Below are 24,087 nucleotides of genomic sequence, written 5' to 3'. Positions count from 1 at the left end.
GGGGGAAGTTCTTTACAGAGAGAGTGGTGAGTTGCTGGAACAGCTGCCCAGAGATGCTGTGGATGCCTCGTCCCTGGAGGTGTTCAAGGCCAGATTGGATGGGGCCCTGGGCAAGCTGGTCTAGCATTAAATGTGGAGGTTGGTGGCCCTGTGTGTGGCAGGGGGGTGGAGATTCACAATCCTTGAGGTCCCTTTCAACCCTGGCCATTCTGTGATTCAGAGAGGTCCTGGGCTCGCTGTCCCTGGAGGTGGTTCAGGAACTGTGTAGAGGTGGGACTGAAGGACACAGTTAGTGGGCGCGGTGGGGATGGGCTGGATTTGGACTTGGTGACCTCAGAGGAGCTCTCAGTGTTCCCCCCCCAGCCGCGGGCGGGTAGCCAGGGCTCAGCGCTCACACAGGCGAGGCGCTGCGGACTATAGCCCCCACAATCCCCCGCGGGGCTTTCCCGCCCCTGAGCTCCCTTCTGATTGGCTGACACCGTGCGGAGGACCTTCCCCTTGAGCCAATCGCAACGCGGGGCTGCCCGGCGGCGCGCCGGTGGGGCAGTGCTCAGGCGCCGCGTAGGGCCGCCGTGGCGGTGTCATTGCGAGGGGACGATGTCTCACTGCAGCGCCGCGGCCGCCCGCCTCCTGGGCCGCTTCCTCCGCCGTGAGTACCGGCCCTCGTCCCTCAACGGCGTTCCGGGGTCTTCCGCGCTGCTTGGCAACCGGCTCCCCCCGCGGCCGCTGCTCCGGGGTAGGCCGCGGGGCCTGCGCTGGAGGGGAGCCCGGCCGCCTCCTCCTCTTCCTCCTCCTCTTCCCGCCGCCTCGCAAGGTCACCCGGGGAGGGGAGAGCGGGGCTGAGCGCTCTGAGGAGAACCCGCGCCTCGGGGAGCTGAGGTTCCTCTGGATGGAGAAGCCGCTGCGCTCTGGGGTGGCTTTTTCTGTGGTGTGACCGTGGTGGAGAGGAGCCACGTCGGGCTTTTTGGGGGCAGCGAGTAGAGCTGGAGTCTTAGTGATACGTTATCCCTTTTGGAAAGGGCGAACACGAGGACAGGCTGAGGGAGCTGGGCTTGTTCAGCCAGGAGAATAGAAGGCTGCGGGGTGACCTCATTGCAGCCATTTAGTACCTGAAGGGAGCCTGCAAACGGGGGGAATCAACTCTTTGAAAGGGTTGATAACTGCAGGACAAGGGGAAGTGGTTTTAAGTTCAAGGAGGGTAGATTTAGGTTGGATGTCAGGGGGAAGCTCTTTACAGAGAGAGTGGTGAGTTGCTGGAACAGCTGCCCAGAGAGGCTGTGGATGCCCCGTCCCTGGAGGTGTTCAAGGCCAGATTGGATGGGGCCCTGGGCAGCCTGGTCTAGCATTAAATGTGGAGGTTGGTGGCCCTGTGTGTGGCAGGGGGTTGGAGATTCACAATCCTTGAGGTCCCTTCCAACCCTGGCCATTCTGTGAACACTGATTGTGGAGCTCACCTGCTGGTTCCACACAGGACCACCCAAAACTCAAACCCTTACGTATTCACTGGGAGACCACAAGCAATCTAAGGCTAAATTTTCAGCTTGTAAGCCTTTATATACATTGCTTTGAAGATTGTAGTAAATAAATAAAAAAAAAAAAAACTTTATTTTTCTTTCTTTGTGCTTATTTTGGGCAGTTAATGCTGCATCCTCTACTGGAATCAGTATGGGCATGTCAAAGCACAAGAGTTGTTTCTTGGATTCTTAAGCTGAGGATTTGATGTGTTAGCCTTGCATCTTGCAGCTGGCAACAAATGAGCAAAATTAAGCTTAATTGTTCTCAGTGAAACTCCTTGCAAGAAAAGCTTTATGCTTCTAATGTCCCTGTCCCTGGAGGCATTCAAGGCCAGGCTGGATGTGGCTCTGGGCAGCCTAGTCTGCTGGTTGGTGACCTTGCACACAGCAGGGGAATTTAAACTAGATGGTCATTGTGGTCCTTTTCAACCCAGGGCATTCTGTGATTAACTTGTAGGTCAGGGACTCCTAATGTGATTCTGCAGTGCTTTAGGCTGTGGTGCTGTGGCACACCCACCCTCCTGCAGGTGTCCTTTCCTGCTTCATGTCCCCTATAAGCACCAGTAGAGAGCTGTGTTGCCTCAGCACAGTGTCTCTGTCTATCAGTTGAACTCTTTGAGCTCACTCCTGTGAGTCCAAGAGAATTGGTTCTGTTGGTGGATGGGCGTATAGCATCTCTGGCGTGGGTTAATTTGTATTCCAGCAAAGCTAATTTTTTACAGATTTTTATGTCTTTGAAACCCCACTTCATTCCCTTTACAAACAGCAGTCAAACAGATTGAAGGAAGAGTGCTTACAGTTCTTTTTGGGTAGTAAGGGGAGAGGTGGACTGAGTGGTTCAAGAGGTGTTCTGCTTGCAATGGTTTATAAACTCTTTTAAAGAAACTTCTGAGAGATCAAATATTCCTTCATTGAAACATTTTTCTGGTTCATTGCTCTTAAATGTTAAAAGTCTGCTGGAACCTTAAATTTGGGATGTTACGTTGGGTGTGATTGAAGCCTTTGGAAGGCTCTTAGATTAAATCATGGAAGTAGATTAGGGGCATAGCTCTGGCAAAGATTGCTGTAGAAGTAATGATGCAAATGGAGGATTTGTTGGGTGTTTCAGTGTGAGCAGCACTGGGAGAGGGGCTCCCAGCCCTTCAGCTGCATGCATTCTCAGTGAAGTATATATATAGGAAAAAGGTTGTTGTCTTGGAAGAACAGGAGTGCCTATTTTCTCCTTAAACTCCTTAGATTTGGAAGGAAGCTTCACTCTTCATGACTCCGTGGCCGATTTTTGGTTAGGGAACAAAGAAGTGTTGAAAGAAATAGAAATTCTTCTAAATGTTGCTTTCCCATTAGTCCTACTTCTGTGTAATGTGGTGGGTGTAGCATAGTCATCACATCTGTCCTTCTATAGACTGGTTAACTTATTTCTTAAACTCTTACGCTGTGTTCATAGATGGGGATTTCCATAATTAACAGGAACTTGGCAAGAGGAGAGTGAAGGAAGAGAAACTGAGGAGCAGTAGCTAGAAATCCTGTCCTGAGCACATAATTCTCTTTCAGACAAGGAGAAAGATATTCTGAGCAATCCCTTGATTACGTGGGATCTCCTTGTCAGTAAGGATCATCTTGTGCAAGTGCAATCACCACCTTGAAGGCTGAATTCTGCAGACTGATTTGAGAGAAGATGAATAATTGTTCCAAATGTGCACGTGTGAATATGGCCTAATAATGATGGTCTAAACCTAAGGAAGGACTGGGACAAGAACTTGTGCCAAATCTCAAACTTCCACTCAGTGAGCTTGGAAATTTCACTGCAGCACTTTGGTCTTCACTCAACTTTTGTTGTTTCTTTTTTTTATTTTTGTTTTTTTTTTCCCCATGTATTTTCTGTGTTGTAAGAAGCTATCCAGAACTGCTGCAGTTCTGTCCTCTTCCAGCAGAAAAACTTGGGTATTTCCACTGGTGCTCTTTGGACTTGACTCCTTTCCCTGACTTTGGCCTGAAGTCCATTCTTCCCATTTGTACTGGAGCCTATTTATTTTCTAAGGCTTTCTTCTTTTCTTACATAGGAAATAGAAAGGAATATCTTGCTTTGTCTCTAAGCTCCCAGGGCATTTCAAGAAGTGATAGAGGGAGAATTTCATTTACTGCTTGTCAGTCTCCTGGCAGTGGAACTACCTGCTCAGGTCCTTCTGGAAAGGAATCTTTGTTTCTTTCCCTTGCTTTCATGCTGTGCTATTCTGTGAGCACCTTCAGATCCTTCCTTGCCTTCCAAACTTCTTTTTTTTTTTGGTCCAAGATAAATGTGGGCAAGAGAGAAGCACTCTGATTTGGATTCCTCTCTATAGCTTTAGGGAATCTTGTGAGAAGTCCTGAAAATAACAAGTTTCCAACTCCATGAAGTTTGAGTTGGGAAGGGATTGAGCCCTGATATCTGTACTGCTGGGGTAAGCTGTACAAAGGTGACTTGGGCTCTGTTGCTTTAAATCAGATCTATTTGTTTTCCTTAAATACAAATGCAAACTATCAAAAACCAAAAATTATGTGGCAGAAGCCAAAGGGATTGCCTGAGGAAGGTTACCTGGCACCGTGTTCTGCTTTTCTGAAGGTGCACTACAGGCTTTCATTGAGCACAGTGGTATTAGTGTTATTAGACCTCTGATCTGACAAAATACAGCATTTTCACTGTACTTCTGATTGGATCTGGGTTTGCAAAGTCTTGTTCTTGTGCTCTGTGGCTTGACACAAAGCCTGCACTATTGCAGCTTGGCCTGTAAGTTAGAGCTGTACATTAAAATAGGGTCAGTGATGAGGTTAGCTTTTAGTGGCTTGTTGCTGAAGCTTTGCAAGCAGAAGAGCAAATAATTTCTTGTCCTGTCTTCCTGAAGGCACATGGATTACACTGTGGAACCCTGATTTGTTCTAACAGAAGCAATTCCTTGAACAGCAGTTGGAAGCTGTGAAACAAGATGAGCTGGTGAATGAAAGTCTAGCTGCAAATTGAGACTTGGGTTCTATTTCTGACTCTTACCTGCTGTGAACTTGGGTGTGCCGTTTCCATTTCCACCTGTTTCCTTCTCATCTCTTGTCTGTTAAATCTCTTGCTGTTTGCACCCAGGACTTGCAGCCTGTGCCATGTACAGCAAAACTGCATTTCCAGCCGTACTTCTGCTGCTCTTACTGTGCTGGTGGCCAGGGAGAAAGTTTTCTACTTCAGATGAGGTCACAGTGGGAAATAGACAGCTGTATCATGCCAGCTGTAAGGGATAATAAAAATCTCTCATCCTAATCTATCCCAGAAAGCACAAAGGGTTTTTTTTTCTTCTTCTTTTCTTTCAAAACGTATTGCTCTGCAGACATGTGTATATGCTGAGCTGCCTCTACCAGAAGTCATAGAGTCACAGAAGGGCCTGGGTTGAAAAGGACCACGATGCTCATCCAGTTCCAACCCCCTGCTATGTGCAGGGTCACCAACCAGCAGACCAGGCTGCCCAGAGCCACATCCAGCCTGGCCTTGAATGCCTCCAGGGATGGGGCATCCACAGCCTCCTTGGGCAACCTGTGCCAGTGCCTCACCAGCCTCTGTGTGAAAAACTTCCTCCTAATATCTGACCTAAACCTCCCCTGTCTCAGTTTAAAACCATTCCCCCTTGTCCTATCACTATCCAGACCTAGTCAGCAAACTGCTCACACTCCTAGACAGATTTTTCTAAGCCAGCTGTATTTTCTCTAAACCAAGGTTACTTTGTCATTTATGAGGTATTTTCAAGACTAAATCCATAAAAAGTTTTGGAATTTAAGCAGTTTTTCAGTTATCGGTGCAGAAGAATAAATCTTTTCCAAGCTATCAAAGTGTGAAAAAGAAAAGACTTGAAAGCTTCTTATCCTTGAAAAATATATCCATGTATATGCCTGAAAGCTGAGAATTGGTCAAGTTAAGGTTTTGAAAACGTTTTTGTGAAAGGTTGTAAATATCTGAAAATGGATATGGGATGGACAGCTGATCTTGGCACTGTGGAAGTGCTTTTATGGTATGGAGAAAGAAGGTCCTGCTAACAGTCACCTCATTCCTGCATCAGCAGTTTATATTGAAAAGTATTCTTTCTGTGTAATAGCTTTTGCTTGCTTTAAGAAAACCTGGGATTTTGGGTCTCCTTTATCACTTTGCAGAAATGTGTAGAGGATGGGGATGAATTCATTTGTGAATGAAAGCAGTAGATAAGATGCTGGCATCTATTGTTCGTCCTGACTGGGGTTCTGGTGTTCAGTGTGCTGTATGTGCATGGTCTGACCCTCAGCAAACTGGGTAAATTACCGATGTGTAATATCGTAGAAAAACAAGTCATTACCACTTAAGAACTTCCAGAGCTGCTTTTAAAAGCAATTGGATGAATTCATCTTAAAAAAGGGTTGACCAGCATGGACAGAGAGGTGATTGTCCCCCTGTACTCGGCTCTTGTGAGGCCCCATCTGCAGTGCTGTGTCCAGGCCTGGGGCCCTCAGTGAGGAAGGATGTGGAGCTCTTGCAGCGGGTCCAGGAGGGCACTAAGATGGTCAGAGGGCTGGAGCAGCTCTCCTGTGAGGAAAGGTTGGGGGAACTGGGCTTGTTTAGCTTGGAGAGGAGAAGGCTCTGGGGAGACCTCATTGTGTCCTTCCAGTACTTGAAGGGAGATTATAAGCAGGAAGGGGAACAGCTGTTTATGAGGGGGGATAGTGAAAGGGCAAGAGGGAATGTTTTTAAACTGAGACAGGGGAGGTTTAGGTCAGATATTAGGAGGAAGTTTTTCACACAGAGGGTGGTGATGCACTGGAACAGGTTGCCCAAGGAGGCTGTGGATGCCCCATCCCTGCAGGCATCCAAGGCCAGGCTGGATGTGGCTCTGGGCAGCCTGGTCTGCTGGTTGATGACCCTGCACATTGCAGGGGGTTGGAACTGGATGATCATTGTGGTCCTTTTCAACCCAGGCTGTTCTATGATTCTATGAAAACATAAATGTGTATGTACTTATTTGATAGGACATTTTTTAACGTGGAGCATAACGAGGCAGTGGATTAATGGTTTGCTTTCTCTTTTCTGCCTTTCTCTAGTGCACCAGAATGGAGTACGACACTGCTCTTACTCAGCATCAAGGAAAAATCTGTATATTAACAAAGGCACAAAGGTTATCTGTCAGGGTTTTACAGGCAAGCAGGTACGTGTATGTGCAATACTTCTGTCGCCCTTCTGGTGCAGAAAATTATTTGGCCATGAAATATAGTAATGCATAAGAGAGATTATAGTTTGTTCTTTGTTGATAGGAAGCAAAGCTTTGTTGAAGAGATCCCTTTGGCTGTGTAGTTCTCTACTCTCCAAGTCCAAATAGCATTTTTCTTAATAAACTATAGATTTTTGTTTTTCAGTGTGCAAACTTAAAACTTTGTTTTTGAGTCAACTGTGTTCTGATTCCTGACTTTATTTTATGTTTCATTTTTATTTTTGTAGTTGGCTTTGCTCTTAAGCCTTAAGCCCTGTACAACTGAAAGGGCTTCTTTGTAAAGGGAGACTTGCTCCCTTTACAAGCTTTAAAAGCTACTTTTGTGAAACCTTACAGCTTTAAAAGTGATCTTTCACGAATGCCTTTGAACATTGATGCCCACAGGAAAAAAAAAATGTTTTAATTTCAATCTCACATTCACTCTTTTACACATTTAAAAGGAGAGAAGACTGCTTTTTGCTTAATCTGTCTCCTGGTTATGGATGAGAATGGTAATTTCTTTGAATTTATCAGCTGCCATAATGGATGTGGAAAATAAAACATGGCTGCTACGTCTACAGGTGTGTCAGCAACACAGGACAAATTGCTCTTTGGTGTGCCTCAGTTTAAAAGAAACAAAAACAAAATACAAACTATAGCATATTCTGAATTGATTTAAAACAAGTTGATGCACTCTTCAGAATAGCCGATTGTTTACTGGGGGTGAAATCACCTCATTGCAAATTGAGGTGCAATAAATTGTCTTCAGAATTATAGATGTCATCAGAATTGGGTTTTTTTTCCACATTTTATTTGTTGTTATATGCATTTTATCTTTGTTCTTTTTCTCTCATAGGGCACCTTTCACAGCCAACAGGCATTGGAGTACGGCACCAATCTAGTTGGAGGAGTTTCTCCAGGGAAAGGTGGAAAAACACATCTGGGTCTGCCTGTGTTTAATTCTGTGAAGGAGGTAATTTGTAGCAGTGACTGAAGGAGCAGACAGTTCAGTCCAAGAGCTAATGCTGCTGAATGCTTCCATTCCTCATAGTGTAGAGACAGATTTGAACCTTGGATGTCACTATGCAAGCAAGGAAATAGAAGCCTTGTGAGAGAGGCTTTCTGTGTGGTCAAGCATGAATCTGCCTTCCACTCTGATCTTCACACTCAGCAATGCAAATATCTTTTCTTTGCAGTAGGCTTACGTTTTATGCCTGTAGCTGTTTCCTGATTGATTTTGGTTTGTGTGATGAAGTTGTGGCCAAGTATTATCTAACAGTGTTTTTAGGGGAGGTCTTTTTCATATAGTGCTTAGGTTTCAGTTCCCTGTGCTCTGTATGTCCATCTTCAGTGAATTTAACACTTGCACGTTTATGGTAAACTGTTACATATCTATTTATTTCACTTTTGCCTGTAGAGGACATACTTTAAGTGACTAGTAATCAGATGCTCTCTTTGGGCTCATTAAACGCTTGATACCTTTTTTATTATTGTCCTTGTAGGCCAGAGAACAGACTGGTGCTTCTGCCACGGTTATATATGTACCTCCTCCATTTGCTGCTGCTGCAATCAATGAAGCAATCGATGCAGAAATGCCCCTGGTTGTTTGCATTACTGAAGGGATTCCCCAGCAGGACATGGTTCGGGTTAAGCACAGACTGCTTCGCCAGAATAAGACTCGACTTGTGGGCCCAAACTGCCCTGGGGTCATCAATGTAAGTGAATTCTGAATTTGCTCCAAGGCTGAACCATTCTTAGTGATGGTTTGAATGCTTGATTTGTCTTCTTATTCTTTCTTTAGCCAGGAGAGTGTAAAATCGGTATCATGCCTGGTCACATTCACAAAAAAGGAAGAATTGGTGAGTTTTTGAATATTTATGCATCATCTAAAAGTAACGTTTGGTGCTCTAGTGTTCTTATCCACGAGGCTAACCTCATCCTACCCAGAAGACACTTAATATGCTGTGTAACACTTTGTCCTTCAGTTTGTAAGTTAGCTTTCTCATAAATCCTGAAGGCCAAAGACTTAATGATAGAGTTTGTTTCCTTAACACGATTATTTGAGCGTACTTCCAAAGAGAAGAGTTTACAAAGAACTTTCTAACCTGGGAATTCAGGCAGTAGTACCATGGTGAGTGGAACTGACAAGCACACCCACTTCTCAGACAGGGGAGCTGAGATCAGAGAGGCAGAGAATTGTTCATAACCACACATTAGTTACAAACCCTTTAGCATGCAAGCGTTGTATGCTGATTTCTAGTGGTTCTTTGTCTTAAACTATAGAAATAAGAATAGATTGTAACTCCTGCATTGCATTATTTAAAAGGTGCTCCAAAACATACGTTGCTATCTTAATAAATAGAGCTTCAGAAACATTGCAAGCAGCATACACTGCCATTATCTGTCAGTGAGGTATTTTGTTTATCTTAAACACAGCACCTTTTAATGTTTGTAATTTTTCTGGTGGAAAAACATGTTTGCTGTGAGGAAAGCTGTTCACTGTACTGGAACTAACAGTACTCAGGGCAGTTTTTCTAACACAGAATCATAGAATGGCCTGAGTTGAAAAGGAGCACGGTGATCATCTAGTTTCAACCCCCTGCTCAATGTGTGCAGGGTCGCCAACCATTAGTTTGACCACTTCTGACAATGGAATAAGCTGTACCTGGTGATGCTGGAATGGAGGAAGCATTAGCACTTGTGTCAAACTGGAAATAGAAAAATCAGACCACTGAGTTATTTCCCTTCTAGATAACATTAAGCCATTGCTCCATGACTGTAACAGTGACAGTTGATATTGTCATTCAGGCTTTCTTCTGAATCAAAGTTCTGTTAAGATCTTGAGTGTCTGCTGGAGTCACAGGACCATGGAATCTGAATGAATAAATCTTTTGCACATCAAGTGCAAAAGGATGTTTTAAATCCTGATATCCTGCTGCTGCTAGAAACGTTTTTGATAGTGATCCATGAGCCAGGGAGTAAAGATGTGAACTTTGCCACCTTCCCAACTTCATTTGACACTCACATTTGATGGAATGCTCCTCAGCCTTCTCTTGCTCTGAGGCATCCAAGAATCATTTGATAATCTTGGGATGTGAGCTTTGAAAACAGCCTCAATTTTTGGTCTGTAGTATCTGAATCTGAAACATAGGAAGTTCTTTGTGGGCTGTAGTAAGAAATAAACCCACTTCTTTGCTGGTAGGCATCTGCACTCTTCTATGGTATAAACAGCAGATAAAGTTAAATGTTAGTCTAATAGTGCATTTTGCCTTCTGTTTCTGGAATATACTAATTACACTGCTTGTTAAGTGGCTTGAAATAGATGGAAGATAATGTCTGTTTTTCTTGAAAAGCTTCCTTCTTGTAGTGTTAACAAAAATCTTGACTTTAAAAAATGGATAAAAGGCATGCAAGTATTTTGTCCCCAACCTATGATTCAGTGCTTAACTTTGGCTGCAGAAAATGTAGTTAGGTCTGGCTGGGGTTGTGGTCTCTTGTAATACTGTAATATAAACGTTAAATATGTATGGTAGAACAATCAGTTGCAGCAGCAAGTATCTTAGGAATGGTAACTCTTTTATGTCATAGAATGGCCAGAGTTGGAAGGGACTTCAAGGATCATGAAGCTCCAAGCCCCTGCCACACGCAGGGCCACCAACCTCCCCATGTAATACTGGACCAGGCTGCCCAGGGCCCCATCGTGGAACACCTCCAGGGACGGGGCATCCACAACCTCTCTGGGCAGCTGTTCCAGCACCTCACCACTCTCTCTGTAAAGAACTTCCCCCTGAAATCCAACCTAAATCTTCCCTCCTTGAACTTAAAACCATTTCCCCTTGTCTTGTCTTTCCCCCTTTCAATGTAGCATCTTTGGGTTCTGGAAGAACCTAATTGAGTTGCAACCCTGTTTTGAGTTCAAGGTGTAAGCTACTTGTATACAGGACAAGGTATATATTCTATTTTGTTTCCAACTTTCTTTCCTGATAAAGTGGTAGTGTGAAGAATGCCATCTCAGCCAACATTACTGCTTTGCTGGGCAGCTTTAATCTCTTTACAATTAAGTGTCAAAAATGCCAATCAAGAAATAGTACAAACGTAATCTTTTATAGAGTTTTCATGTTTTGGCAATGATAGCTGAAAAACCTGACATCTTGTGTTCAATTCAGTAAGGTGATTTTGTTGAATTTAAGAACAGCTGCCTGTAGTCATGCACTCAATGTCAAGTTTATCTCCCTTTGTTCCCAAAGGCATTGTGTCAAGATCTGGAACCCTGACCTATGAAGCTGTTCATCAGACAACGCAAGTTGGATTGGGGCAGTCGTTCTGTGTTGGTAGGTTTCCTCAGAAGCAGCCTGTAGACTCACTGGCTTTTTCTTCACAGGAACACATCCAAAATAATTTTCTGCAAGCCAAGAAATTGTTGGGTGGCTTATCATTATGCTGAGAAATGAGATCTCTATCTGTTGTGAAGATATAATCCTTTTCTGTTACCATTTCCACATCAGATTAATAAAAGCCTAGAAAACTTCTTTGAGCAGAGAGCAGCCAACAAACGTGGCATCAGTTTAGAAACAAATTGTTCTGAGAAGTTTAATATTAATGTAAAAGGACGGAGCATTCTTAGGCATTTAGTTGGGTATTCTGAGCAAGTTGGCTCATTCACTTTTTTTTTTAACAGTAAAATTCTGTTGCTGGAGTCTTAACTCAGCTGTATTTTGTGTGGAGTCTCTGTATAGGATGTGATGTTTGGCTTATGGTTTGGAAGGTGAATAATCACAGAATCACAGAACGGCCAGAGTTGGAAGGGACCTCAAGGATCACGAATATCCAACCCCCTGCCACACGCAGGGCCACCAACCTCCCCATTTAATACCAGACCAGGCTGCCCAGGGCCCCATCCAACCTGGCCTTGAACACCTCCAGGGATGGGGCATCCACAGCCTCTCGGGGCAAATCATTCACAGATGTTTAACTTTGGATAGCAAGCTCTCTGTGAAGTAGTGGAGGAGAGATTTAGAGCAGATTCTTTGGCACTCCAAGAGCTGTCTGTCTTATGAGTCTTTGGGAATAACCTTCCTGTTGAAATTTGCTTTGAAACTGTTAATGTAAATGCAGTGTCATTATCTTGAGTTATTTTTTAATGCAATTTTACACTTTTTTTTTCCAGGGATTGGAGGTGATCCTTTCAATGGAACTAATTTTATTGACTGTCTTGATGTCTTCCTGAAGGATCCTCATACTGAGGGGATCATATTGATTGGGGAAATTGGAGGAAATGCTGAGGAAGATGCAGCAGCTTTCTTAAAGGAAAATAATTCTGTAAGTTTTGAAGAGCTTACTTCCGAATATGTTGCTGGTTAGCCCTTTTCTGCCATGTCAAGAAAGCTTGGTTCAATTTCTAACCTCTGCTGACAGAAGAGCAAAGGATACAAGCTATCATACTTTGATATAAGAGGAATTTAACATGATTAAAGCTCCTAATTTCAGTTTAACTGTAGAGGATCAGCTCCAGATTTTTAATTCTATTATATTATTTGTGGGCAACGTTTTGCTTTTTTTTTTTTTTTTTTGGAAAGCATTTTGTAAAGTATTGCTTTTTATCAGGAGATGAAGTATTTCACACTTCTAGCTAAAGGTTCCACATGGTCTGAGCTTTCCAGCTCTTTGATGTATCAGCTAGCCAAAGATGTATTATTTGAAATCTGTTACCTGGAGTTGCTTTTCATTCACCCTTCACCATGTAACTCAGCGTCTTTTCTTTATTAACAGGGTTCAAATGCCAAGCCAGTAGTGTCATTCATTGCTGGTCTCACTGCTCCTCCAGGCAGACGGATGGGTCATGCTGGAGCAATCATTGCTGGTGGGAAGGGTGGAGCCAAAGAGAAGATAGCTGCTCTTCAGAGCGCTGGTGTTGTTGTCAGCATGTCCCCTGCTCAGTTAGGCAGCACCATCTACAAGGTTTGTTAATTGGTATATTTGTGCACTCACACTAAGCAGGAGTCTGCCTTTGAGGGAATAAGAGTTGGCAGTGCATATCAGACCCAAATACTCTGCTGCTCGAAGCTTGGTTAATGTAGTTATGACTTAGGTGATATGCAGAAGTAGTTATATGTAGTATTTCCTTTATAGGAAAGTGAGCTGCAAAAATGCAGAAGTGATTACATTTTGCTGTGGTGTACAAGTGCTTGTTGAACTGTGTTTTCTGGGTTCTATCAGAGGAAGCAAAGAACCCAAATTAATTTAAAACAACAAAACAGTCTTTGAAAGTGCAGTCAATATGGCATATAGAAATGTCTGTTAAGTACTAATTCGGAATTAGAGTTGAATGCATACAACTGAAAAACTTCTGTATGCTCTTACAGAGAATTAATGTTTTTCAAGCCAGTTTATGCTGTGTCTGGGAGCAAGTGGTTCCTTGGTATCACTGCAATCTAGCTTGGTTGCTTTTCGTAGCCAGTGAGTTAATGTGAGGTGAGAGAAGGTTTGCACACATGAAGTATTTTTTAATTTAGTTTTTAATTCCTAAAATTAGATTTAAAATAAACACAAAGTAATTTAAAATATAATAGTAATAAAAGCCTTTTTTTTTTTCTTCCATCTGAAATGTCTGTTTGCTACTTGCAGGAGTTTGAGAAAAGGAAATTGCTGTAAGAGAAGATACTTTGGAATACTGTCTCCAAATCATCAGTGCAGCACCTGACCTCTGCTTATCTTCTGTTTGCTAATCTTCAGTTGCCCAAATGACTGACACTGGTCATGGAATTTGACTTGGAAGCCATAAACCTTTAGGCTAAACCTGTTTTGATGTCTCCTCGTTTCAGACGTGATCACTGCACTGTAAATCACAGCAAATTAATAAATCTACTACTAAACCTGATTCATCTTCTTGAATTCCTGAAGCAGAACCGTTTCTTCAGCCATCATAAAGAAACTAATCAGCCTTGAATCTTTTGTAACTTAAGCACTGCCCAGTTTAAGGTAAAGTCGCTTATAGAGATGCTTTTAAAGGTCAAGGCACTGACTTTTTATGCACACAAGACAGTTTGCTTTATTTTTAAAGATCTTTCTTGTTTGTTGCTGACAAGTATGTTTGAACAATAGGCCAAAGTTTCCGTCCACTAAACCAGAGCTGCTGGATCTGAAGGGGGGTTGCTTGTTGATCCATGTAGCTGGGTGTGACTCCAGTCCAGACTTTCTTTTCAAGGCTGAGCCGTGCACAGTGTAGTCCTCTGCTGACACATAACTGTTGTATGGAGAGGTGGAATTTTTATGCAGAAAAATGAGTGTAACTTCCAATGCGAATATGTATATTCACAGTTGTAACTATGAAAATGGTTTGTTCTTTGGCTTACGTTACCTTGCTTTCCTCTTTAACCTGAGCTAGGATTGCATTGTTTGCGTGTTCTGAAATCCCAATAATGCTGGGACATAATGGACAAGATTGAGTGATCTCTGAAAAAGAATGCAGTAAGTTATCTTACTTGTTAACCACTCCAAGCACTGTAATGGAAAGCCTTTTTTTACTTTGGAAATAGCCCGAACACAGTGCCTATAAATTAGTGTTGTAAGCTTTATCAGAGTGGGCTAAACCCAAGATTGCTTTCTTTATATAAAAATCCCTGTAACCTGGCACTTGTCTAAAGCTAACCTTGTTCCATAAAGGTGCTGTTACAAAAGCTTGTCTTGTTATTTGTTTAAAACTGTGAGCTTTCTTTCTCAAGCGCCTGTGCAATTTTGCTTCCTAATGCAAGCAGTGACCATATATCTCAAAGCTGACATTTACAGTTCTGAGAGCTAAGCCCTGAGGAGATGTGTAAAAGGACAGGTCATATATCTGCTGTTCCGGATGTGTATTAGTGCACTTCACATGCGGTCAGAATTGGTCAGATGATGGGGTCCACAGGATGCAGGAGTTAGATGCTGTAAAACAGCAGCATGATTTGCTAAAATGGACCTGACATCAAGTCACTAAACAGCTGGGAGCAACACTGAACAGTAAATCATTTGATAAAACCTATGAAAGCAGGTAGGAATTGAATGCTAGATCTGCTCTTGTTTTCAAGTAGTGCTTGATTCAGTCTGAAGCAAAAAAGACAAATCAGTGCCCTTTAGCTCAAGAAATATCAGTACTAAAATGTCTCCATCTGGGAAAGAGTGCAGTTCTTCACCAGTGAATGTCAGGATGTTGCAGCCTGTCTTCTTGTGATCCTGCATCAGAGCTGACTCATTCTAATGGTGGGCTTCTCCACAGCAGCTTTAGGGATGGGTAATGATTCTTGATACAACCACCTGAATTTCATAGAATTGCAGAGCAGTTTGGGTTCAAAGGGACCTCAAGGATCATGAAGTTCCAACCCCCCTGCCCTAGGCAGGGCTGCCAACCTCCATATCTAATACCAGACCAGGCTGCCCAGGGCCCCAGCCATCCTGGCCTTGAACACCTCCAGGAACGGAGCATCCACAACCTGGCTGGGCAGCTGTTCCAGCACAACTGAAGCGTGGTAGTTTCCTGCTAAGGATTGCTCAATGGAAGCTGTTTCAGAGGCACCAGCAATTTTATAAGTTAGCCATAAACTCCATTTTACTATTTTACTCTGAGGAGGCATTCCTCATACGTTGGTAGTTGAAGGAGGGTTTAAAAGTGTGACCCTGATTCTAATGGTCACAGCAGATATTCAGGGCTACACGTTATCAGCTGCCTGGTTCTGTACAAGCCTGGGGAAGCAGTCTGTGCCAGCGTGAAGCAAAGGATCAGCTGAAGATGGAGAAGAAATCTGACTGTGATAGAAAGGCTTAATCTTTCCAGTTTTCTCTTGCTGCCTAAAAATGCACACTTGTAAAAGGCTGATGATGTTTGTCACTGATAAAGACAGTGAAAAATAGATTCACATCCGTTTCATACCATATGTGCTTATGAATAAATATTTCAAGTAATCTGAACAGGAAGATTGTTCTGGTTTCTTTATTTTTTTAAAGGAAAAAGTTGAGTTAGTGTTGAGCCTTAACCTCTGGCTACTTTATAGCTCAATAAATAGGTTTTATGTGCAAGAGAAGCACGTCTGAGGTTGCTGTTCAAATTCTCATTAGATTTTAAGAACTAATCCTCCCTTCTCCACCCCTCGTTCTCCTTGATCTACGCTGTCCTCAAATAAATATATGTACTATAGTTTGAAATTAATTAAGAGTTCTGGCACTGATCTTTCTTCTGTGGTTTTGTTGTTGTCCAGAATTAATATTTTATGCGATGTTTTTGGACAAATGAGTGTTACTTTTTTAATACATAAAATGCTAGCTAGATTCTAGCAAATGGGTATTTATAACTCAATTTATTGAAACTCACTAACAAAAGAAAGCATTTTATGCCTATTCCTTTGGCTAAAAAAGATCTTTGTGCTTGGGAGCCAGAGAAGGGAGGAGAGGCTCTGAAAGATGGACGCTGAAGTGTCAAGATGTTCTTAAGGCCATAGGGGATAACTGAGAAAATGATGCTGATTTTCTGAACAGCTGTTGTAGTTTCTGAGGTGTGCCCCAATCCTTTGCCCCTTTGTTATATATGTTTTATCCTCTCGGATTCCTGTTTCCTGTGGTGCTGACACAGTGCTAATTAGAATTGGATGGATGCTGCATTGAGATGGTGTAGGTGATTTTGGTTGAACTGAAGATGCAACTTAATTCTTGGTGGATCAAATGGCAGATTTAAAGTCTTAAGGTGAGGAGGGAGCACTCACTAATGGGCCTCACCAGTGACGAGTGGGTTAGAGGTTGCACTCTGGCAGAAGGCCACTAATTAGGTGGTCTGAAAGTAGTTAAAAAATGTCCTTTGGCCTGGGGCAGTGACTGACCCTGACACTGGTCCATGCAGGGCTGGTGGCTGGGTGCCCTCTGATAGGCATATCAAAATAGGCTGGGAAATATTGGAATCTGAGCACTGAGGCACAGCACTGTGGTTTCAAGAACGGCCACAGGAGCTGGTTTCTGATTCCCAACCAATAAGCTCTTAACTGTGCTGAAACTGTGGAATGAAGCATCGCCTGCCACTTCTTGCTGGTCAAGATTAGATTAAAGCTTTTCTTCAGAGGGATTCTCTGCAAGTCTGACACGGGCAGGAACCTGCTGGCTGCTTCTTGAGGTGGTGATGGGGAGCCCTGTGCTGTTGTGGCCACCTGGAGCAGGCTGTACCTCCTGGGGCAGGGCTGAGGGTGCTGAGCACCACGGCTGTATGGTGATGGGGAGGCTTTTAGAATCACAGAATCATCGAATCATTAAGGTTGGAAAAGACCTTTTAGATCACCAACCCCAACCCATCCCCATCATTACTCACCCACGTCCCTCAGTGCTGCATCTCCATGGTTCTTGAACACCTCCAGAGGTGGTGACTCCACCACCTCCCTGCCAATGCATTACTGCTTTTTCAGGAATTATTCCTAACATCCAATCTGACCCCCCTGGCACAACCTTAGGCCACTACCTCCCATCCCACCAATGGGGAGAGGAGGAAGACCTCCATCTCTCTTCAGCCTCCCTTCAACCCGCTGCTGCTCGTAGCGTCCCAAACTGATGATTAAAAACCAGCTGCTTTCTGCAGTAGCAATGTGATCTCAGAAAGAATTACATGAATCAGCCTGTTTGTACAAACTACAAATTCAGGGAACTGGGGGAAAAAAAGCTTTCCTGTCCCATAATCACTAAACTGCATGTGGCAGTGTTTGTGCTGAGAGTAGACGCGATAGCCTGTAATGATGTCTGTGCTGTGCAGATACATAATTAAAGGTCTCTTAAAATCTGTTTTGTTGCTGTAAAAGACAGCGCAGTGAATTTATAGTTTCTAATGCATCTGTAAGGCTATGAGATGGCTGCTTTAAAAAACAACAACAAAACAAAAACCAAAAGACCCACAACAACCCACCAACCTGTTTCCATTCGTTTTGCTCTCTAGGTGGCAGGTTCTGACACCAAAACAGTTCTGAGTTCCCTCTCTTAACTTGAGGTCTGAAACTGTGCCGGTAAAATAGAAGATGAAAACAAAAGCAGCACTACTTTATTCTTTCTGGATGTTGTATTGATTTATGATCATATCCCTTTATCTGAGTTGGGGAGAGGTGGTAGAGAGCCCAGCTGGTTTTCCTCCCTGTGCTCTCAGCCTGCCAACAGTGCTGCTATTTCTTGTTGTTTTTCAGTCTGGTATGAGTAATGCTGTCTGAACTGAGTGGCTTTAGCAGTCAGATGGGACCTGCCTTAGAGAAATACTGATCTTTGTTCTGATGTGGACAAAAAATGTCTTAGGCTGTTTCTTCAAGAGCTTACCTGTTGTATTTGTTGTTGTTGCTTTTATTCTGTTGCCCAAGGCTAGAGGGCTGACAAGAAGGAGACAGGTAGGGATGTTAGGGAGGAGAGAAATGAATTGTCATGTATGAAAGAAAACAAAAGCAGAAGCAGAAACTTAACCAGTGCATAATAAACTGAGCTATGAAATAGTCACCCTCTGTTGACTCTCTGGAGGACAGCAGAAGGAGATGAGGCTACTTGGAAGAAAAGCATCTTCTGTAGAGCCACATACAGCAGGCTGTGCGCACTGAAGGCAGCCAGCAATGAGCAGTGCCATTGGGAACTGGAATAGTCCTGCTTTTTTGTGATGTGTGGGACAAGATCAGTTTGGCTCAGGATCTGTAGCCTCAGCCATTGCGTGGAGGAGGTTGACTGTGCAGAAAGGCAGGAAGGGGTCTTGTAGCTTAGGAGCTGTGGCAATAGTCGTTGTGTATGTAGTGACTGACGTACGTGTGCCTCTCCACTTAGAAATGCCTCTGAGGAATCACAGCCTAAAGGGCTGTGTCTTGCCCAAGGTCATCCTCTCCTTTCTTGCTCTGCCTTTAGGCTGCAAGTCTTGCTGCTAACTACCAATAGCTGCCAGGAGAAAAAATCAATAGGTGGGGGAAGGCTTCTCAGCAGTCATATAACTGGATAGACCTAATTTATCTTTTGGTAGGAAACTATCAGATGAGTTCAAGTCAGATACTGAACTTTGTCTCCCACAGTATGGATGATTTGGGAACGAATCATAGAATCCTTAGAGTTCAAAGGGACTTTTAAGCCCATTTAGTCCAACTCCCCTGCAGTGAACAGGGACACGCACAGTTAGATCAGGTTGTCCAGGGCCACATCCAGCCTGGCCTTGAATGTCTCCAGGGATGGGGCATCCACCACATCACTGGGTGAGCTGTTCCAGTGCCTCACCATCACTGTGCCACTGTAAAAGACCTTTTCCTTAAATCCAACCAAAGTCTACCTTCTTTAAGCCTGAAACCATTTCCCCTTGTCCTGTCACAACAGACCCTGCTAAAGAATCTGCCCCCTTGTTTCCTGTAGCTCCCCTTTAGATATTGAAGGGCCTCTATCAGATCATCTCAGAGCCTTCTCCAGCCTGAGCAATCCCAGCTCTCTCAGTCTGTGCTCGTAGGAGAGGTGTTCCATCCCTTGGATCATTTTTGTGGCCCTCCTCTGGATGCTCTCCTACAGGTCTGTGTCTCTCCTGTACTGAGGACTCCACGTCTGCACACAGTACTCCAGGTGAGTTGCCAACTGGAGCTTCATAGATGCCAATCTAGACTCTGGTTCCAGCCTCGTTCTAAAACACAGAAGGATTTTGGGTCAAGATCCATATCCATCTCCTAAGGTCTTCAGACATAGTAGAATTGGGTGTTTGGAGTTAAGCATGCAAGAAACGAAGCCAGGGCAGCAAAATCCCTGATGTGTTCAAGTAGACACATTTGATCACTGATCTACATTGACTAGATTTCTGGTCAAACTCTCATAAGGGAAACTCATACACCCAAAGCATGCATGATTGCACTCACCTGGGGACAATTAGGCTGGCTCCCTCTACAGCTGCATTACTGTAGCCCTTGGCCAGGACTAACTCGAAGTCATATTTAAGGTTTCTGCCATGTCTCACCCCAAGCCAACTCTCCCAAAGCCCAGACTCACATTTCAGAAGTCACTTGAGCTTCCCTCCTGATTTCATGTCATACAGTTTATACTCAGTGTGCATGGTTACTGTGTTATCCTCATTTCTGATGCATTGGAACATAGCAGCAAATCTATATTTTTCAATTTGTCCTGTTTATGGTGCAGTCTATTTCTGTTGCAAAAACACTGTTTGTTTATTTAATGTGTCTTTTATAAATCATTTGAGAATGCCTCTATCTGATTCTTGTACAGGGAACAAAATCATACAGCATTAATCCATTCTTTCTTGCAATGATTGTAGCAATGATGGGAAACAATATAATTAGAAGCCATTCTTTCAGCATGGAAATTGTAATTGGATTGTGCATTTTATAGCAGCAGCTTTCAAAAAAATAAACAAGAATTAGTCAACTAAAGAAAATATGCCTGGCTTGTTTTCCAGCCAGGACTCTGTTCAGTGGTTAACTTAAGTTTCTGATGTTGTTTTTGTTATTCTGGTAAATAAGACATCCATAAATGCTTCTAGGCTGCTAAAAGGATTTTTCCTTCTGGAAATAGGTGTCAACACTCTGCCTGAAGCAGTCACTATGGTCATGTCCTCCTTGCTCTCCACCCTGAGGTTCACTTAGAGCACCTTAGGATGTACTGGTGCTCCTGTAGAGCAGATATGCTTCGAGATTTGGTTGAGAAGCCAATGTACCCTAAAGGTGAGCAATATACCAGTGTGCAAAGAAATGAGGAGAACACAAAATAACCAGTTCTCTTGTAACTGGATTCAGAGAGCCTCAGTGATGGAAGAGAAAAGGCAGCATGGGAAAGGTGGAAGGGTTGGGGGCTGTTGTATTTACTGCCCAGCTAAAACACGGTCATGGTTGAAGCACAGAACTTGGGTGTTCTTCCTAGTGAGGCAGCCAAATCACACCTTTGGCTTACCCCAGTCCTTTCTGCCCTGTTCCCATACTAAAGCCCTCTTCAGTAGACACTCCTGGGAGACATTTTGAACAGCCTTTACCATAAGATCCAACCTCATGAAACACTGTGTTTTATTCAAGGCTTTGCTCCAAGCAAAAGTGCTGAAAATTTTTTTACCTAGACTTGCAAAGTATTTCAGTATGGAAGAGATTGCTTTCTTAGGGACTTCAGTATTTGTTTCAAGTGAAGAAGCAAAAAAAGTGCAGGTGAACTGAGATACTGCCTTCCTCTTCCCTCCATAACCTTGGCCTCTGGCTCCCAACGGGGATGCTGCTTCTAGAGCTGTCAGAAAATCCTGGCTTCAGACAACTGATGACTGCATTGTCAACTTATACAGCAAGGCGCATTTGAATTTTTGTCAGACAATGAAATGTGAGGGTAGGTAAACACTGTGTATGGAGACTGTGTTACTTTTGGTTTACAGTTAAAATAAAACCAGTAACAACACAGCCTCATGAAAATCCTCATGTTCATAAATTTGAGATCCTCCCCTCAGTCCCTCCTTGCTCCATCACTGTCCTATCACCAGCCTGGAGACCCTCCCCTGACAGCTTTATGGCTGATTGCTGAAGAACAAACTGTTATTCCTTGCAAATTATTTTCTAGATTGCCACAAAGGTATACATCATTGTGTCACGGAGTGGCAACTATATTAAATCTGGTTAGATAGTTAGGGTGGGTTGCTGTCATAAATCAGCCTTCGCCTGCCTTGTTGTGGGGGAAACACAATCAATAGTTGCTGCGATGGTTTATACAGTTAAAAAACATTTCCTTTTGCAAAAGCATTTTTAATACTCCTCCAACTCATTAACATCCTGTCTGTTTAGTGCTCTGAAAAAAGTCAGACTGTCATCCTCTTGGATATCCACGTCGCCACTTCCATAATGCATCAGTACAAGCTTTTGGAAGTGGTTAAAGAGGGGAATTATTTCATCATGATAAAAAAAGAAGAATGAGAGCAGCTCAGCTGAAAAGATTGCTTTGTCAGTTCTGATTTAATGTGCGAATAATGCTAGTGGGGTGGGAAGAACGCCTTCTCCTGAATAGATTGTTTTTATGTTGGTAGAGCCTGCACGCCAAAATTTACAGCATGAAACATTTTGGTGGATTGTTGTAACGAACCGAGTTTTGTTTCATTTCCTTTTAGAATGTGAAGATCAGCTGAATGTCAGTCATGCAGTAACTTGAAGGTGGTTGGGATCGGAGGCATTCAGCCTTCACTTTAGGCTGAAGGCAGCACTGAAGTCTCCCAGTAACTGCATCTGGACCAGGAGTGGCAGTTTGCTATTTCTTGCCCCATGGCTGTGGAGAAAAGCTTGAAAATCTGCCTTGCCTGCAACTAAGGGCTCAGACATTGAAAGGGAATTATGCTGTGTGCTCTGGAGATGGGTGTAGTCATAAAATCCTTTTGAATTTGGCAAAGACATAGGAATCATTATGGTTGGAAAAGACCTCTAAGATCATCTCATCTAGTCCAAACCCAACCCATCCCCACATGCCTCAGTGTTACATCTGTACCTTAAACCTCCAGGGACAGTGACCCCACCACCTCCCTGGGCAGTCTGCTCCAATGCATCACCACTCTTTCTGAGAAGGAATTTTCCCTAACATCAAACCTGAACTTCCCCTGGTGCAGACAAGGAAACCTTTGTTACAGGGTCAAACAGTTGGAAGTTGAGAGATTGAAAAATAGGGTAGAGGCTGCTCTTGGCAGTGAGCACAAGAGAAAAGCATAGCCAAGCTTCTGGCTCTGGTCAGGCCTACAAAACATCTCGTTCCCATGAGGCAGGAATACAGAGCACTGTGTACCCTGCCAGCCCAGTTTTGGGGAAATTTTGCAGAGAGAATGCAGCTGGGGCTCCCATCAATAAGAACATTGTTTGACTTCACTAAATGCACCAGGTGAACAAAGAGAAGGTGCAATTAGCAGCCAGCTGGTGTTTGATTTGTGACTATTTTTATCCTTATTTGTTTTTATGCATCTTTTGGTCTCATTAAAGAAGTGAATTCCAGCCTTGGGATTTGAAACCCATATTCTCCACATGTGGCTCTAAAGAACAGCTCATAAATGCCAATTATCCCAGGCAGCAGAAGGGCCCTCAAGGGCAGGAGGCCACAAAGTCTGACAGCTCATTTAAGCCAGGGACGACCTCCAGTTTGCCTCCTGCTTGCAGCTGAGCATTAAATCATCCCTGCTCTCTGCCTTAGGGCGAGGTGAAACCCTGTCATACAAAATAACAGCAAAGCAAACCAAGATTTGAACCGCATCTTCTACAGGTGCAGCACCTATGGAAGACCCATGGGCTGCTGGAGAGCAGAGAGAGGCCAAGGGACAGCTTGGGATATCCAAGTTGACATAAGCTGGTTACTAAATTGACCACTAGGTCTCCATTAAAGGTATATCAGCCTGGTCAGCATGCTCAAACCTCTATCTGGATGTAGAGAACTCCAGAACTGAGTAGCATTTTCAACATGGTTGCATTAAAAATGAAAGGTACATATTTGAATTTTGACACAGAGAAGGGCAAGTTTTAACACATTTAGTCCCCCAAATATTGAAGAAGTTATCCGAGCCTGGGACTATCTTACAGCCCTTTTGAGTTTGATGTGAGCCCAGACCTAACCACAAGTTGGGAGTCCTGTGGAGAGAGCAAGGGCAACTGGAGGAAGAAATGCTTTTCTCTGAGATCTTAAATCTCAGTTGAGGCTTCCTTTTTTCCTTTAATGGTTAAGAGAGCAGCTCCAGGTCTGTAAAAGGATTTCAGTGCCTCTTTCCTACGCTGACATCCTCAAAACGATTTCAGGCCTCAAGGTATCTCAGCTTCTAAAGATGCCTCTCATGCTACTGCATTTATGAGCAAAATAATCTTTGCAGAGAAGTGCTTTCTGCAGATCATTGGCTAAACTAAAACACTTCAGCCCATGTATTTGGGAGTCAGATTCAGTGATGGGTCTTTCTGACATCTAACACCCACACACCTTTTAAATCACTTCTGTTCTGCAGAATTCAGCACATCATCTCAGTGTTCACTCCTAATGTGCTTTTTATTTCTTCTTCCGAGCCTGCAAACCCTGCTTAATAGTGTTCTGGATTTGTAATACAGCCAACAGTTCTCGGAGAACTTGAATCAAAGTCTGCTATGCTACTCATGCTAAGTGCACAACTCAGCTGGTAAGAGGCGAGGGGCTGAGATGAGAGAAGATCATAAGATAATATGGGTTGGGAAGAGACCTTTAGAGGCTCAAGGTCAGCTTTGGGGTCACTGCAGTAAACTCAGGTTGGTAACAGCTTTTGTTTCACAAAGCTGGACATGAAAGCATAGCTGCAGTTCTCTGCTCTATATGCCCAACATGGTCCTGTACTTCAGTTTTCTACTTGCAGATTGATTCTGCAGCACCCCTGGTAGATTTAG

General features: G+C 43.5%; 1 protein-coding gene across 1 annotated transcript; it reads left to right on the top strand.

The window, feature by feature from the left end:
* Positions 1-541: 541 nt before the first annotated feature.
* On the top strand, positions 542-14,415 carry SUCLG1 (succinate-CoA ligase GDP/ADP-forming subunit alpha). The gene is made up of 9 exons (XM_042812421.1): positions 542-649; positions 6,594-6,697; positions 7,596-7,712; positions 8,242-8,454; positions 8,541-8,598; positions 10,987-11,070; positions 11,907-12,058; positions 12,509-12,697; positions 13,364-14,415. The coding sequence occupies exons 1-9, from the start codon at positions 598-600 to the stop codon at positions 13,388-13,390; spliced, it is 996 nt and encodes a 331-aa protein (XP_042668355.1). The 5' UTR covers positions 542-597; the 3' UTR covers positions 13,391-14,415.
* The last annotated feature ends 9,672 nt before the right edge of the window (positions 14,416-24,087 follow it).

The sequence above is a fragment of the Centrocercus urophasianus genome, unplaced genomic scaffold (assembly GCF_019232065.1).
Source record: "Centrocercus urophasianus isolate 14NV4802_14NV808 unplaced genomic scaffold, USGS_Curo_1.0 seq_13, whole genome shotgun sequence".
NCBI lineage: Eukaryota > Metazoa > Chordata > Aves > Galliformes > Phasianidae > Centrocercus > Centrocercus urophasianus.
The sequence above is the reverse complement of the archived record's forward strand: the minus strand, read 5'-3'. Positions and strand labels throughout refer to the sequence as shown.